This window comes from Bactrocera dorsalis, chromosome 3, assembly GCF_023373825.1.
Source record: "Bactrocera dorsalis isolate Fly_Bdor chromosome 3, ASM2337382v1, whole genome shotgun sequence".
Lineage (NCBI taxonomy): Eukaryota > Metazoa > Arthropoda > Insecta > Diptera > Tephritidae > Bactrocera > Bactrocera dorsalis.
The window spans coordinates 3192203-3208653 of NC_064305.1; the positions used below are offsets into that span (position 1 = coordinate 3192203).

The 16451-nt window shown below is 39.1% G+C and overlaps 3 protein-coding genes across 5 annotated transcripts; all 3 read right to left on the bottom strand.

Annotated features, from left to right (window-relative positions):
- Window positions 1–2343: 2343 nt before the first annotated feature.
- LOC105230144 (uncharacterized) lies at window positions 2344–6974 on the bottom strand. 2 transcript variants are annotated; one of them, XM_011210748.4, is made up of 12 exons: window positions 6670–6974; window positions 6466–6586; window positions 6289–6408; window positions 6023–6213; window positions 5790–5954; window positions 4707–4825; window positions 4091–4241; window positions 3809–4031; window positions 3622–3720; window positions 2855–3569; window positions 2671–2801; window positions 2344–2609 (listed from the first exon to the last, which is right to left on the bottom strand). In XM_011210748.4, the coding sequence occupies exons 1-12, from the start codon at window positions 6779–6781 to the stop codon at window positions 2459–2461; spliced, it is 2298 nt and encodes a 765-aa protein (XP_011209050.2). In that variant the 5' UTR covers window positions 6782–6974; the 3' UTR covers window positions 2344–2458. The 2 variants fall into 2 exon arrangements, with proteins under 2 accessions (XP_011209050.2, XP_011209051.2); XM_011210749.4 differs by having other exon boundaries at window positions 6645–6974.
- A 361-nt stretch (window positions 6975–7335) lies between these two features.
- LOC105230143 (uncharacterized) lies at window positions 7336–11121 on the bottom strand. 2 transcript variants are annotated; one of them, XM_011210746.4, is made up of 12 exons: window positions 10802–11120; window positions 10500–10740; window positions 10259–10437; window positions 10028–10192; window positions 9855–9973; window positions 9528–9678; window positions 9328–9467; window positions 9162–9250; window positions 8845–8943; window positions 8047–8782; window positions 7867–7991; window positions 7336–7806 (listed from the first exon to the last, which is right to left on the bottom strand). In XM_011210746.4, exons 1-12 carry the CDS (start codon window positions 10941–10943, stop codon window positions 7449–7451), a joined length of 2544 nt encoding a protein of 847 aa, XP_011209048.2. In that variant the 5' UTR covers window positions 10944–11120; the 3' UTR covers window positions 7336–7448. The 2 variants fall into 2 exon arrangements, with proteins under 2 accessions (XP_011209048.2, XP_011209049.2); XM_011210747.4 differs by having other exon boundaries at window positions 7573–7806; window positions 7871–7991; window positions 10802–11121.
- A 779-nt stretch (window positions 11122–11900) lies between these two features.
- Window positions 11901–16116, bottom strand: LOC105230142 (uncharacterized). The gene is made up of 11 exons (XM_011210744.4): window positions 15753–16116; window positions 15152–15265; window positions 14906–15090; window positions 14532–14690; window positions 14231–14340; window positions 14010–14154; window positions 13817–13935; window positions 13683–13759; window positions 13510–13620; window positions 12761–13430; window positions 11901–12695 (listed from the first exon to the last, which is right to left on the bottom strand). The coding sequence occupies exons 1-11, from the start codon at window positions 15983–15985 to the stop codon at window positions 11964–11966; spliced, it is 2655 nt and encodes an 884-aa protein (XP_011209046.3). The 5' UTR covers window positions 15986–16116; the 3' UTR covers window positions 11901–11963.
- Between the last annotated feature and the right edge of the window lie 335 nt (window positions 16117–16451).

Sequence of the window (16451 nt, forward strand, 5' to 3'; positions counted from 1 at the left end):
AATTGAAACATCAAAATAGCTTGTATAAGACCAAATGTTAGTGCTGATAAGTGATTTTTCGCTCTTATAATGAGATTGTTTCTGATCTTGCATCTCTCATTGTACATATCCTATGTCTGGTATCCACAAAGACTTGGCATCTCAAGCGTGACACGATCAAATTTGTACCAGCCCTCAACTCAACTGATCTTCAACTAACCATGTTCACCTGTAGTATTTAAATTCACCAACAACAAGCTGCTGTGTAAACACCTACTTGTGTTAGCTTTTCAATTTATGCAATCTTCTTTATGTGCTGGCTGTTACCAACAAGTCCACGCCGGTATTTCAATCTAAAGAAACTTATTACGTGCAACAAAACCGCGTTGATGAGTCGATGAAATGATTTATTAGAAGTTGTGCACACACAAACCGTTCATGACAAAGTGCACCACAAATAACCTGTGGCCTATGTGCCGCGCTAGACAGGCCCGCTGATTGCGTCGCGAGGTGTGACGTGCTGTGCGGAGCCGCCGACAAGTTGTGTATAGCGGTGATGAGTAGCTGTTTTGAGTTGAAGTGCTCAAGTGCTGAAGTTATGTGCATTATGGGTATGTGTTGCAAGTTATGTGTAGCTGGGCGGCGTGTTGCATGTGGCAAGTAGCACAAACGAAGTTTAATGCGTGGCACAAGTTGAAGCGCCCACTCAGATTTGCATGACAGAAGACAGCAATTTGTTGCCATTTTCAATAGAATGCTGCAGTTGCAAGCAAGTGTGGCATGGGCAGGCAGTGTGTGCCTCTACGTTGATTACTGTGCTGCCTCGTTTGTTGTATAATTGAATACTGAAATGGGATTTCATTAAAGCGCCTTCTCTTGTGCACCGTCAACTACTTCCTTCTCCGTTTTACGGGCACTACGCAAACCTTTTAAAAGCGGATTGGCAGTTGCGTTCCTGGCTTAAGGTACCGCTTAAGGTACCGCTTTTGTGTACGGCATGCCACACATACTGATGTTTAATATTTGTTAACACATCACAATTCATTACATTCCCTATAGATATTACCTCCGTACCCCGGGGTTTCCTCAATCTACATTTTTTCCCGCAAAGTGTGCATTTTGACAGGAAATTTTTCGTAAATAATGAGAATTCAATTAAATTCGCCTTGCACTTTTTGTATGCAACTGTTGCATGCAACTTTAACTCTGCCGTTAGTTAATTCTTTAGGGACTTACTGCCTGGGAAAATGATAAATTTTCATAAAATATGAAGTTACCTGACAGATTTTAGCTAACTTCGATTAACTAACTCGCCCTCTGCGGCTGGCATGCATGTGGCACGTCAGCATACGAGTACACCACAAGTTAGCCTAGGTGTTGAAATTGATTTTATTTTCTCTATCACCAAATATTTTTCGGCCACGTTTGTTTAGTAATGATTATAAATTATTGTGCAGGGATTTGCATGGTCATCATTGCTGTAAGTTTATCGTAATGTTGCAGATGCAAATTGCTGACCTTAAGTTCGTGCCACACAATTTATTATAATAATTTGTAATGGTTTTTGCATACTAATTTTCCTACTAAACATTTGAGATATTAAAAAATTCATATTTAGACCTTTTGGGCTATTTTATAATGTGCCACAGCTATTAGAATGCAATATAACACTCGTGTGGCCTACTCGTTAGCATTAAGGAGGACGATATATTTATTTCTATTTTGCTAAATTTTTTATGAATGTTTAGCGACGCAGTCGATTTTACGTCGATATTTGTCCGGCTTAAGTTATATTCGAAATCATCTGAGCTTTGGAACTGGTATAAACTGGTATAAACTTGCGAAAGAAGGCATATTTTGTCTTCCTATCTCAAATCGCCTTTATTTGGGTCACTTCATATAGCCAGTTTCTCGGAGCCATAGAGAACACTGCGCAGCAATACAATTAAATCCATCTAATAGTCCAAGTTATGGCCGTGTCAAGCCAAGAGCCGTGGGAGTCTGAGAAAGGGTAAGAAAGCCGCAGATTATTTAGTGTTAGTGAAAGAAAAGTAATCCTGTGTAGACGAATTTCGAAGAGCCCTTATCTCAGAACATCCCTAACCTTCCTATCTCAGTCAATGATTCGAAATTGGTCTATGCTGGAATACACACACCCTCAACTCTGTTAGGAAAGGTGTAGATCTAAGCATAACGGAATAACCATAGCTTTCTGTTTATGGAATAAATATGGAGCGGTACGCCAGTTATATTACATTCCTTGGTTTATTTAAAGACAATACATTTAATTCCAAAATCGAATTACAAAACAGTTTTACAAAATACATTTAAAAGAGTTGATTTTTATTAAAGCGAACTTTTCTTTTCCATAGCCCTAAACGTAGCTATTAAAACCATTTACTCTGCTTTAAACTACCTCCGTGACGTATGGAACTCCTTTCGAGAGCCACTTCCTTCCTACCTCTGCCATCGCAAAATATTACCGCCGCCGCCGACGCTTTATTTTAGGTGGTTCTAAAAACCTAACGCGTGTAGGGCGTTTTACAAAGATCTTTCTGCCACCAGAGTCTGCTTGATTTGCCCATGAGCCGGGAGAGTTGTCAGACGCGGCATATTCGCGTAAACGCATTCTATAAACAATAATTTAGTTGAATCACAAAATTTTTTTACATTATTTTTTCATAAACCCACCCGAGTAAACTTGAGCTACGAATGACACCGATCGCTGCTTGCTTCTCATAGAGCATCACCAAGCAAATGCAGAGGAGTAGTACGATGAAGAGAATGATCAGTATGCCAAAGGCGGCGATGTGAAAACCATGCTGTAAGCAAGTTTAACTAATAAAATATTGCATGCAACATGCCAGAATCTCACCAGTGAGCCCTCGATGCACTCGTACATTTCACGTGATACGCCCAAACTGGCGAAACGCAAATCTTCACAGCGTGGAAACTGCTCAAACAGCGGTGCAACTTGGCTCATCAGCTCACGCGCTAGCAACTCACTAATATTTTCGATCTTTTCCTGTAGCAGATTCTCGAGCGTACGACAGAAATCGGACAACTCCTGTGCCTCACGTAACACACGCTTAATGAGTCGCGTTAGATTGTTGCCCGGTAAATGAGTACGCAGATTCGCAGACTGTTGCGTCAGCTTGACTATGCTTGCAACAATGTTGCGTTTGAAGAGTTGTTCGAAAATGTAATCTCTAATCGTATGCAAGTGGCAAGTGAGCATTTTCTGCTGGGTATTACTGTTCTCCGGGCTTGACTCAGCGATGTTATAGTTGTGCAATGTATTGTATAATTCATACCAGTTTTCCAAGTTCAGCTCCTGCCGCGCAACTTCGAACATGGCGCCAGATCGGAAGATCTGTTCGAAAAAAGGCAATTGCTGGTTGAGCTCTTGAGTCCATAGTTGTGTTTCTGGTTTGTTGTTGTAGTCGTATATATGGCTACAAAAATCGTTTATGGAACAGGTAGTGAGTGAGAGTCTTAGAGCATCCTGTGCGGGTCCAATAGAACGCACCTGATTATGCAAGCTACAGTAATGGAATTGACTTGCATTGCAGAAATCTTCATTTTCATTGCTGAAACATAAAATAGATTTATATTTGAACCATAGATATCTTGAACACTCACATTTCTCTGTGGAAATTGTAATAGACAACGCCATGCAGAAAGTGCCAGATTGCAAACAAGCAGAGGAGTATCAAACTAACAGAAATAATAGTAATGATGCTGAAAGATAAACAAAGAGAAGGCCAAAGTAGAGCCAATCAACCTAACTGCGGGCAGCTGTGTCTCTTACTCGCCCGGATTCACCTACCTCATCAACAAATACCGGGTGAAGGTGCGATTTCTTACGCCAATTACAAAATCTCCAAGGTATACGCAGAGTAAAGTGAGTATTAGAGTAGCCACAATGCCATAGACCAGTTCCAGGTGACTCAAGTTGGGTGACAAAAAGAAGTCTGCGTTTGTGCTCGTCGCACGATGAAGACGTGCTAGTTCTGCGAACTTTTTCTCATCGAGTGCGGTGTACTCCAGCGCTAAGTATAAAACGGAAATTTATGTTTGAGCAGAAATATTAGGTACCTATGATACTTACTCTTCCTTGTCACGGTTGCATTCAGGTATTTTCCGAGTATGTCAAACTCAGTGTACATATTAGTTGTTAGGTTTTCACGCATATCGTTCAGAGTTGAAGCGAAAAGGACCAATTCTAAGAGTTTTACTAAAGTGTTATTGATGTTCAGGAGCTAGGAGAGAAATGAAATAATTAATAATTAGTAATATTGATATACAAATATTCTAATTTAAGGAAAACTGATCCGTTTATTATAATTTGATCTAAATCTAGAGGTTTCTTATATGATATTAGGGTGGATTAAGTTCGACCAAGTAGAATAAGCGAAGTTAGGAATTATTGTCATCATTTCAGATATCTTGAAATGGGTTTATGTTAGATTTCAATGTGGATCAATGGATCCAGACATTTTTGGTTAAGTTAAAGTTATGTTATCTTTAATTGAACTAAATGTGGTTAAGTGGGGAACAAACTAAATGGAAAATTTGGAAAATATCTACTCGAAGAATTATCGCTCTGGTTGGCAATGTAAGATAATCGAGTGTTTTCCGTCATGAAAACTCTTCTACTTAAAATTCTGTGTTTTCGAGGGTCCGAAATATAATAATAGACTTTCAGAGCAATATTTGTTCATTACCATCACAATCTGTTGTTCATTTGCCTCAAATTCGTTGAACAGCAGCGTAGAATAATCATTGAAATTTACGTACTGCAAATCCAGTAATGCTGTGATGTTACGATAGAACAAACGGGTATCTAGAGAAGAGAAAGGAAAGCAGTTGTAAGATTACTTAGAACAAAAGAGGTAGGTTCTCTACAAAAAGTCGAAGCGATCTTATGCTACAGTAACAGATCTGACGTAAGTGAGGAAAATTCTTTGAGCGCCATTTATTTGGAAGTGGCCAAAAACGATTCTTTTACATATGACTCAAGTAGCATAAAAACATCCATTTGAAGGTGAGCTAAAGTGAGAAGGCGAATCATTCTTCTCCAGAGTTGTGCGCTTGGTTTGGGGCCCTCCATGTAAAAAATACCCTAAACGAAACGATCAATACATCCTCGGATAAGAGACCCGCTTTTGATGCTACTTCGGACTGAGTAGCCAGTTAAGAAGGGATATACTTCTCGATAAACAAAGACAAAACTCTATAAGTCACTCATTATTTCCATACTGCTACATGCGCAAAGGCATGGACGATGACAACATCTGATGCGTCGACTTTACGAGTTTTGGATAGAAAGATTTTGAGGAAATTTATAGTCCTTTGCGCATTGGCAGGGGTGAGTATCGCATTCGATGGAACTATGAACTGCACGAAATATATGACGACATTGACATAGTCCAGCGAATTAAGAGACAGCGGCTGCGCTGGCTAGATCATGTCATCCGAATGGATGAAAACGCTCCAGCTCTGAAGTATTGGTGCAGTACCTCCCGGGGGAAGCAGAGGACGAGGAAAACCTCCACTCTCTAGGAAAGACCAGGTGGAAAACGATTCGACAATACTTGGAATCTCAAAGTGGCGTCAAACAGCGAAAAGGAACAACGACTGGCGTGTTGTTGTAATCTCGGCTATAACCACGTAAACCACTAAAGAAGAAGAAGATACCTCAAGGGTTTGTCGACTTCACAGACAAGATAGTAACGACAAACAGTTTGTGGTTTAATGTATGAATAAACTAGTTTCTACAAGTCTAGTTTCTAATGATCTTCACTTACGATCACTTAGTTGCATGACGTCCGCTATAAGATTATGAAGCTCCGCCTGCATTTTTTGTATGAGCGGCAGCAGATCCAGACTTTTAACGGATAGTTTTCCCAAAATACTGCGTTCCCCCTTTTGTATGACCTTCGGAGCAACGATCTCTGCTTGTGCAGCTAAATCTAAAGGTGGAAGAAATAAACAATAATTAAAATAATTTGGTATTTAGTATTCGGAAAATTATGCTTACGCTTTGAGAAATTCTTCACTTCGTTTCTGATAAGATCTAGATGTTGCGCGGACAATGGTTCAACTTGGAGCGGTGGTATATACTTTTCGAAGAAACCGCTAAGACGTAAGTTTTCAGCATTAGCATCATCAGTGCCGTTGTGTATAGTTTCTGTTGAGCTATAAGACTCAAATGCAAGCCACAGAAAGAAGCTGCGCAATAAAAATAATAAAAATAGAAACTGTAAGTTAATTTGAAATTGAAAAGCAATGGAAGATGTCACATACATATATGGCAAAACCAGAAAGAAGATTGTAATCGACAGCGCTAAACGCAAGTAACGCTCAAACGCATTTTCGGCACGATAAGTTTTCTGATGCACGCACTCGTAAAGGAACCAAGTCAGGCTGGGAAAAGGAGTTTTATTTGGACACAATATTAAGAAATTCAACTTTCATACATACCCTAGTACAGTCATAATTATGGAGGTGCAAAGAAATCCGATTAAAGCGGGAAACTCGTGCAACTGATTTTGCCAATCCGCATGGAGGAGCAGACGCGCGAAGCCATGACAGTCAAAATATCCTGCGGCATATGGAGAGTGTGTGAGAAGCGTTATTCATTGTGCGTTATACACACATACATATCCAGTAACTTTTTTAACAAACCTTCCATTAACTCTCGCGGTATGCGCATGGAGTAAAAAGACGTTGACGCATTGACAATTTGACCCACGATTTCGGGCAGTGGGCACTGAAAGGCGTCGCTGGTTAAATTCATTAATAATTTAAGGCGCTCAGTGCGCGGCACTTTCCAAAACAGATTTTATATTTTTCTATTTTCTTAAATTTAACACGATGTTTTTTAAGCTTTTCTATAATAAATAACTTTCAACGCGAAATTTAGTAAAATTATTTTTTTACGAATCTAACAATTTTTTTTCATATTTGAAAAATCGTTTTGACAATGTGAAGATTTGATTTGATATGGAGACTTGGAGAGTTTAGAAAATAAATTTCAAAAGTGTTGTCTTTTTACTCTACAGAGACTTCAGAAATACTTAGTGAGAGAGTGAACAGTTTTTCGGTTTGAGTCTTCGGTTGGACCAAAGTTTTGGAAAAGGTTTTATGATTGGATATACAAGAAAAAAAAAAATACAAAAGAAGAATTGAAACACATAAGTAATTTGACGTAATTTATTTAAGAAAATGTAGCTTACACGAGTAAGTACATATCCGGATTCTTCTACAGTGACTTCAAAAAAACTTAGCAAGAGAACAAAAATTTTTCGGATTGAGTCTTCGGTTTGACCAAAGTTTGAGAAAATGTTTCATGATTGTTGGTATACTTGAAACACATAAGCAATTTCAAATTTATTTTAGAATATATACCATATAAGAATAAGTGCACATTCAGGTTTAAAACAAGAAAAAATCCAATTTTTTAGTTAAGCAAGCTCAGTCTCGCTGGACTCCTCGGATGTTGTAGCCGTACCACCGCTTACTTTGGGCTCTACTGTTGGTGCCACCGTCGGCGCCGAACTCAAAATCGAATAAATTAAATCTCTGATCTTCGCCGTGCTGGAACGCTGAGCACCTGACCCCTTATTCGCATCGCTAGACGTTGATGGTGTCTTAAAGGTAACATGTGCGTTTCTGAGCCGCGCGCCAAATTTATCTCGCCAATTACTTTTAGGCTGACTCGGTTCGTCTACTGTTTCGTTTACGGGTTCATTGTCTGGCGCAGCCTCACTGACGGCCGTTGTGCTGCTGGTAGGCGTTGCAGTGTCATCGGGTGGTGACGATCTGTTGAGTACGGGTGGAAATGGCATTAATATTTGTAGGAAATTTTAAGTCCTCACTTACCTACTACTAGCACCGCTTTGCGTCGAATAAGGATATCTGTCGTAGAGGTATTCGAGCAGCATACAGATGATCAGTATCGGTAAGAGTAGTATGAGTATGCTGAAAGCGCCAATCCAGAAACCGTGCTGTAACAACGGTTACGTTTATTACCTGCTAAATTGTGATAAGTGCATACTTTACCAAACAACTCTCGATGCATTCGTACAGCTGTCGCGGTATACCAACACTTGATAGTTTGAAGTCACTACAAGTTGGCATAAAGGCGACATGACTCGTATATAACATCATTTCCAAATCAAAATCCATTAGCAGTTGCCTCATTTCAATATCGAGCAATTCCTTAAACTCCAACTCGAAGTAATCATGTAAAATACGCATCTCGCTGAGACTCTTACGTAGGAGAGTGCTCAAATTTACCGCCGGCATTTTGGCGGCAAGGCGTTCCGCATGTTTCGCTAGTCCATTCACATTTTCAACTATATGCTTCGCAATCAACGTTTCAAAGACCTGCGTTTTCATTAGATGCAAGTTGCAGGCCAGCATCCGCTCGTAATACGCAGTTTCATTGTCCGGTGTTGCCTCAACAACAGTGGGTACGTGCGTGCTCAGCTGCTCACAGGCCGCATACCAATTCTCCATATTCATCTCTTGTTTTACAACATTAAACATGTCGCCCGAATTGAAGACAGTTCCGCTGAAATCTGCATACTGCAGCATTTGCAGTATATTCGAAATGCCCGCGACGCTAGGTAAGGCCGCACGTAGTGCCTCGAAAGTACGCTGGTTTTGAAGTTGCATAGCTTTGTATGTCTCTGCATCTGGGCCAAAAGCGCTCTCAGCGAGCAGAGTGAGTATTTTATTTTGAGAGTCGCAATAAGATTTGGAGCTCAAACCGCAAGGGTTGTCGAGTGTGGTGCTTTTAAGAGAAATTAAACACGTAAGTGCTCTCTTATTTAGCTTTATCTGAGAGTTACTTACGTATCTTGCCTGAAATTGAAAAACGATGCGCCCAGAAAGAAGCTCAGACTTGCTATTAGACAGAGTATTATGGACGTAATGCAGATGAAAATAACGATACTGCAATGAAATGAGTAAAAGGGGTAAATGCATTTTCAAGTTTAAAGTTTTAAACAGTGTTGGTGTTAAGAATATAAGGGACCGATTTTTTAGACTTCGTTTTTTCAGGAATAAAAATTTGTTAAACTGTTAGCCTGGTATTGCTCGGCACTAAAACTAAACAATTGTACTCACCTGACTAGAATATATTTCTACTAAGTCGAAACAATCTTACTCACCTCACTAGAATATATTTTCTCTTTTTGAAGCGCATAAAGACCGCATGATACATAGCATAACAGAGTTGCATCCAACACAGCACAGATATCTGTGAGATTATTGTAATTTTACTATATAGATACTGAAGAATTTCACCACAGTTTTCACCACGTTTGTTATACTCACCATTATAGCGATGATTAGAAAAAACAATTGATATGAATATATATCATTCGGTAAATGTATCATAACATCTCGTGGTACTTCCGAACGAAGTTTCTTCACTGCCTTGATAATTTCCAAATAATTGGCATTCATTTCATTTACTGAAATACGTGCATAAAATATAAAGACTGACTCGTGTTTTTACGAAATAGTTAATTCACCTTTTTCCGCCCACTTATTCGTGAAAACCGATCTGTAATAACTGTGTTGGTCCTTTAAGCTTTTCGAGAAAGCTTGCGACATACTTGGCAACTCCATTGACATTTCAACAATGTCTTCTATGTTGGATAATACACGCTCGATATTGAGTAACTGAGCAGCGAGAAAATAGAAGACCGAATAAAGAAAGAAGAATAGAAAGATAAGAGAGAAGAGAGAGAGAGAAAGAGCGACAAAATAACCGTTCCATTGAAAGATAAATATTTATAGAAGCGCGTACTCTTTCCCAATTTGAGTCTGTTTAGGCAAGAATTTAAGTTTATATTTACCGTAACAATTTTGTGCTCATTCCCGCTGAGCTCATTGGCAACAAGATTCACATAAGTTGGGTCCGAGATATTGTTCATAAGCAACAATGTCGTAGTATTCCGATGGAGAAATTTCGTGACTGCAAGAATTCATAATAGTACAAAAATATCTTAGCTTTATTGCTCGAACTTACGGTCTGTTAGCTGCATAATATCTGCAAGTAGGCTCTGCATATCCTTCCGCATTTCCTTTAAGATTGGCTGCATGGCTACACTGTCTGAGTAGATGTCCATAAGCATACTACCAGCGGGGTTCTTTACTATTTCCGGCGCTGATGAGTTGAGACTGGTTATCATTTCTGAAAGTAATGTTTAGACTAAAACTTGAGACTGCGCTGTATTGCTTTGGAACTACCTGTACTTACCGTCAGCCAACTTCTTCATGAACTCTTGCACGACTTCGATGTTTTCCGTGGATATATGATCGATGACATCTAAAGTCTGATCGTAGAGCATTTTCACCATATTAACATTACTGTCTGGTTCGCGATAGCTTCTTGTCGGATGGTTTTGATACGAGGTATAAGTGAACCATATAAAGAAGCTAAGCTCAAGACAAGCGTTTATGAAATAAATTCAGTAAATTAAGGAGCAAGGAACACGCACCTGTAAAGTATTTTCAGTAAAAATAGCAAAGTCGACAGTATATAGCGCCAAGAAGGCACGGGTGGTCTTTCAAAGCGTCGTTTTCTCTTTGGCCGAAATTGAAAGATGCACCAGATGAGACACAAAATTGGCAGTAGCGCTGTATAAATGAGTATCCCAATCAACCAAGGAAATTCTTCAACATAATCACGCCAATCGTTACTAAGCAGTTTGTAGCCCAAGCCTGAGCAGTTCATGTATTCTGTAAACGCATACGAGTTAGAAGGCAAAGCTCTAAACTGAGCCAGTTTTTTGATACATGCCTTGTGTGAGACTTCGTGGCAGGCTTAATGCTTCTTTGGTCGCAAAAGCCTGTATGATAGCCTGTATCGAGAAGGGCAGGCCACAGATGTCCACGCTGGTGTAGGGCACAACGGGTAATGTTTTAAATTCGGATAATTTCATTATTGGCGACTGGATATTTACACACAATTTGGAAATTTCGGTATTTAAATGGTTCTTGGAATTAGTTCCTTCCAAAACTAGGTTGAATTTTAGGTTTACGTAACGTTTCTTTGAAAAAAAAACGATGGAATTTTCAAAACACAAGCAATTTTTTAGGGAACTGAAAGTTCATAGTAGAAAATATTTGAAGTAACTATTTGACGGTTTGTTATGAAAGGAATATATTAATGACTTGTTCGGCAATAACAAATACTGTGGTTATCGTAAATATTGGTACACTGAATTTCGATCTTCCTTCCTGGAGAGCCAACCCTATTCAGGACTTACAGATTTACGGTCGAATAGCAAAATGGAACGTATAATTCCGAAAAAAAAATTAACATTAGTATGACATATATTACTTAAAATAATATATAGTATGATGTTTTCTTGGGAGCTGTCAAACCTTGTGTCAGAGTTTTGTGGATATTTAAGTTCAAGGAATGGGAGATCGTTTCACCAATTTGATATCGGTTATTTCAGTGGAATGGGGCTGACAGATCGAGAATACTGGGCAGGGACCAAGGGAAACAATGAAGCATCTCTTGTGCCCTGGTTCCGTATTGACTAGTCTATGCTGTAAGCATCTGGGGTTCCCACGATAAGATACACTGGAGGAGCTCTCGGTAGTGAAGCCGCGGAGTGTGTTAAAATTCGGGTCGAGCGCAGGCATCCTAAAAGATGACTACTTCTCTTAGACCTATGAACCGACCTCCATCTGGTATCGCTAAGCACCAAAACTGTTATATGCGAGGCTTATTGATCTACCAGTTTAACCTACCCTTACCTAGTTCAGCAGGAGTGTCGACTTATGCTCCGATAATTGTTGTCACGGTTCGAATGATATAGGATCTGACCTAACAGAAACATTAAACCTAACTTTTCTTACCATTGAAAGTCATTTTGTGAAGTTTGCTTCAAAGCTTTTGAAAGCTCTTTATTTTAAATATAAAAAAAGTGTTTTTACACAAAATTTCATAATTATTTCTTTTCCAATTTTGGCGGCGGTGGATATGTGACCAACGGCTGACGATCCTTGGGTCCTTGAAAAACCATTACGGTTACTGTTTTGTCATTTGTTCTGCCACCACCTACCAATTGCGCTTCCGCACCGACGCAATTCGTTTGCGTTCTGCTACGACATGGCAAGGGCAAAATAACGCTATCTTTTCGACTGCTACTGCACATATGTGTTGAGCTCCGTTGACAGCTTGTTCCACACATCTGTGTTGTGCTCCGTTGACCACTTGTTGCACGCATCTCTGGTGGATTTCGTTGACAAGTTCCTGCACACATTTGTGGTGGATTTCGTTGACTAGTTCCTGCACACATCTGTGGTGAACTCTGTTGAAAGTTTGTTGGATATATCATTGGAAGATTCTGTTGACAGCCAAAGGCGCCCATCACTGGCGGTATAAAGTTTACGGTATTAATGAGAGGTGTACCGGCATGCGCTCCACCACAGTTCACGCCCGTTTGGGGGAGAGCACAATCTCTGCCATCTGTCGTAGATTGTACAGCAGTTCCTGCAGTTTGCACACATGGCGATCCACTTACTGCTACTGGCGCACACAAGCAACCATCTGGTTTTGGTGGTTGGGGACAAGCAAATATCGGTGGCCCGCGTTTGTAGAGTTTGTACAGCAACAGGCTAAGTAGCATAGTGAAAAATAATGTGAAAACTAACAAGGCACTGCCGATAGCGTAGAGCATCTGAAAAAAAATTGAAAAAAGCTACTAGTATTTCAGCTAATAACTTTACTGGCGAAATCGCTTACCAGCAAATCTTCTAGACAACCGCAATTTGAAGACTCATTCATCGCACTACGTTGACCGCGATAGCAGGCTACTGGCCGATTCTGTAGAGTTTTCAACTTTTTATCCAGCTTTTCGCTCAATGTAGTCAAGAATTTATCTTTCGACAGCACATACAACTTTTCGAAGACAACCAACTCACTTTGAGCACTCTCCAAAAGTTTTGTAAAATTCTCGTAACCCTTAGGCTGTGCATGTTGCTTGAGCTTGGTTAGCACTTCGTACAGTTCTGTAGCGTTAGGTACAAATGTTTTAGCATACAAGTCTGTCCTGACGCCATTTGGTATAGATTTTAGTTTGCATGAAAATATGTCCGCGCCGGTTGTATTCTTTTTGGTGTACTCTTTTACGTAACCTGCGTAGCTCGTATAGTCTTCGTTAGTTATGAGACCTTGCACGTCAATTTCGTACCACTTCTTTTGAGGGAATTCCACCATAACTTGGTAGTTATTCGTGTAATTGTCTTGATAAATAATATGCTTTGGTAGCATGCGTTCGACTTTCGGTAAAATATTATCTCGCATTTGCTCAGTGCTCGACAGGTCCGCATATTCATAGTCGTAAACTCCGTTGGCAACGATATTATTGACTGGATCGCAGCGCCAGGACTCAGCGATGCGATAAGAGCTTCCCCTTTGAGTTGACGAAAATAAAGGAAGGCAAAGCTTGAATTTATATCGAAATAATGATTATAAAGTAATATCAACCCTACCGAAGATCATTCTCGTGACAAATTCCCGTATGCAATACCATGGCGGGCAGGAAATGTAAGACTGTTAGAAAGGCTAGTACAGGTATGGTCAATATGTTGAGGAAAAAAAAGCTGGAAGAGAAAAAGACAAGGGTTAGTAGTCATTAAAGACAGTATTCATAAAGTATACACACATTTTAAGCATACAATTCGCACGCGCATAGTAACGGCAAATTCCGAAACCGAGTGCCATTAGTAAAATGTAAGCAAGCTGTGGTGAGTAAAACCTTTGAAGCAATTTTAGAATATTTGACTTCTATATACTCACGGCAGCTGTCACAAAAAACATAGCCATCGCTAGATACAGAATGGGATTCAGGATTTGTGGGTGTTCCGTAGATGATCTGTAGTCCATGTATGTCCTTGGAAGCTGTCGTAAAGTGGGCGCTAACAAATTAGTAACAAATAAGTATGAGAATGTAGCATAAATTGATATACTTCAGTACTTTGTTGAAACTTACGCACGAATAAACCATTTTCACTCTTATCTGCACTCAGTGTGCTCTCCGCTATAGACTTTTGCAGGAGTGAGAGATTCTCATATGCCTTCAATAGGTACTCCAAGTATTCATATGAGTGTGAGTATTGCGTATAGACTGAATTTAACTATTTTCCATACAAAAATTTGGCATAATTTTAGTTAAAACTCAAATGCTTTCTCACTGAAAATCTTTTCACTTACGTGCCACACGTTTATGCGCTCTCTTTGCAGCATTTTGTTTTCTACTAAGGACGTATTTTTGACATTTGCTTGTAGAAATGCGAAGGCTTCTCGCACAACTGTGCGAAGTACTGTAAAATTGAATAGGAAAAAATAAATAGTAGATCTCAAATATATCATAAACTGTGTGAGAACTATAGGCATTCATTGTTTTGTGAGTGAAAAAGTGAAAGCTCATAAAATTATGCTATCGTGAATGACACAAGGACGTGCTCAATCTGCATCTAACGTAGACGAATCACTACTTATATAATTTACTTACGATCATCCATTTCTATGCCGAGTATTACCAACTCATAAGCGTAATCTCTCAGTGATTGCAGAGCAGTTAAATAAAAGTCTCTATTACTATATAAATATTTAAGTTTTTCAAAATTTATCTGCCCGGTCTGGGCTATTGTCTGCTGCCAATCGGCGAATTCTGGAGGGAAATTAAAAATTGAAGTATTTTTTATGTTTAAATCATATACACTTATAAAGACGATATAGATCATCCGTTCCTACGACAGTTGGGTCTACGTAACCGAAACGGACCCGGACTGTCATCCGGCCTTGGACTGTCAACTGGGCAGAATTTTGCCGCAACGAAGATTGTTTGACCTCTGAACTCTTTGTCCTTGCTTGTTAAAAACTTACCGTCCGTTATCACTTTGTTCATTTCTATAGAAATCGGTGTGGGATTAGCTTCATATACCGCCTGATTCATAAAATTTGCATCCTCATCATCTAATGCTGATTTGGCTGTATCCCTAAAAATTTTAGAATCATCTTTGCTTCTGCGTAGTAAAAAATTCGTACGAAAAGTCAAATACAAGCCAATGCTGTAAGATAAATGTTTTATTAAAGCACGATATACTATACAAATTAATATAAAATACGTACGCCAGTGGCAACAATAAAAGCAACAACAGGAACGTGTTGAAGTAAAGACAGCAACGATGTCGCTTCTTTGCAGATTTTTGTAGACCCCTGACAGTACAGCACAGCCAAAAGAGCCTAAAAAATGAATCACAAAAAAAAATAAATCCGATAGTGAAATTATTATTACTTTAAAAATCAGCCAATATACAAATTTTCGGACATTTTCGGAATACTGTAAAACTATTGTTATTGCTTAATACAACGACTAGGTGCTATTACTTCCTTGCAAAACTATTTTAAAATGAGTTAGAAACTTTCGGAGTAATTCGGAGTCAGTTATTTGCCTGTATACTGAAGTTTTATACCAAATTTTTTACAAATAAGTATTTTTGTATGAAAATGATAAATTTTCTCTAATAAATAATAAGAAAAAGAAGCAAATTTATATTTTCGGATATTGATGATTACTGTTTAATGTTACTACTAAGTGCCGAACTATTCTAAAAATTGCTAATAAATATTTGAAATTTTCGAAGTAATTCGGAGTGGCCTTTATATAGAGGCTTTACACAAACTTTTTCGTAATCCAATACTTTTCCATAAAAATCCCAAATTTGCTCACCAAAAAAGCGTCGTTAACGCCGCAATGACCAATAGTACGATCAGCAATGGAAACTTCGCCAGCAACTCTAACCAATCATATTTTGCAACACGCGGGCCGAAATCACCATTCTCAACATAACCCTTTGGTAGCTCTGCAAGCACAAATGCATTGAAGACCCAACCGGAGAGCCGCATAAAAAACTTCGCTACACCACAATCGCCATCGTAATGATATTCGGGATACAAAATCATAATAAAATCGAGACACACTTCGCAAGTTTTTTCAGAAAACGACCACAAATTTTGAAAAAAATATGAAAAAGTTTGTAAACAAATTTCAAACGCAAAAGTTTTGTTACGAATTACAATTTGATTGCATAATGTGAAAAGAGAAATCGTTGCCACGTTGTGTAAAGAATAATTCAGTGGTAGTAACATTTTTTTGCTTTTGCTGACTAGTTGGCAAGAAAAGGTTCTACTCGTACAATTCAGACAGGAAACTAACCTGATCTTCACTGTCTTCTAGCAGTTTACTACTGGACGGCTGAGACTCTTATGAGCTTGGGTGGCGCAGGTGAGTCGTCAATAAATTTTCATCTTAAGATCTGCGGTAACTCACAAAAGGTCCAGTGCTTCTTGACTTCAAAAGAGTCCCCCTATTCATAGCTTCAGAGGCTCAAACCGGATATGGTCTAACGAGTATGCGAACAGACATTTT

Bases quoted from the DNA above. Each gene is read 5' to 3' on its own strand.
- LOC105230144 (XM_011210748.4), bottom strand. From the start codon at position 6,781: ATGAATTTAACCAGCGACGCCTTTCAGTGCCCACTGCCCGAAATCGTG. The intron at 6,409-6,465 runs GTATGTATGAAA...TCCTTTTCCCAG, and splicing joins ATAATTATGACTGTACTAGG to CCTGACTTGGTTCCTTTACG. The intron at 5,955-6,022 runs GTAAGCATAATT...TTCCACCTTTAG, and splicing joins AGTGAAGAATTTCTCAAAGC to ATTTAGCTGCACAAGCAGAG.
- LOC105230143 (XM_011210746.4), bottom strand. From the start codon at position 10,943: ATGAAATTATCCGAATTTAAAACATTACCCGTTGTGCCCTACACCAGC. The intron at 9,468-9,527 runs GTGAATTAACTA...CACGTATTTCAG, and splicing joins GAATAAGTGGGCGGAAAAAG to TAAATGAAATGAATGCCAAT. The intron at 9,251-9,327 runs GTGAGTATAACA...ATAATCTCACAG, and splicing joins TTCTAATCATCGCTATAATG to ATATCTGTGCTGTGTTGGAT.
- LOC105230142 (XM_011210744.4), bottom strand. From the start codon at position 15,985: ATGATTTTGTATCCCGAATATCATTACGATGGCGATTGTGGTGTAGCG. The intron at 15,091-15,151 runs GTACGTATTTTA...TTTATCTTACAG, and splicing joins CTTTTATTGTTGCCACTGGC to CATTGGCTTGTATTTGACTT. The intron at 14,155-14,230 runs GTAAGTGAAAAG...TATGGAAAATAG, and splicing joins AGCGCATAAACGTGTGGCAC to TTAAATTCAGTCTATACGCA.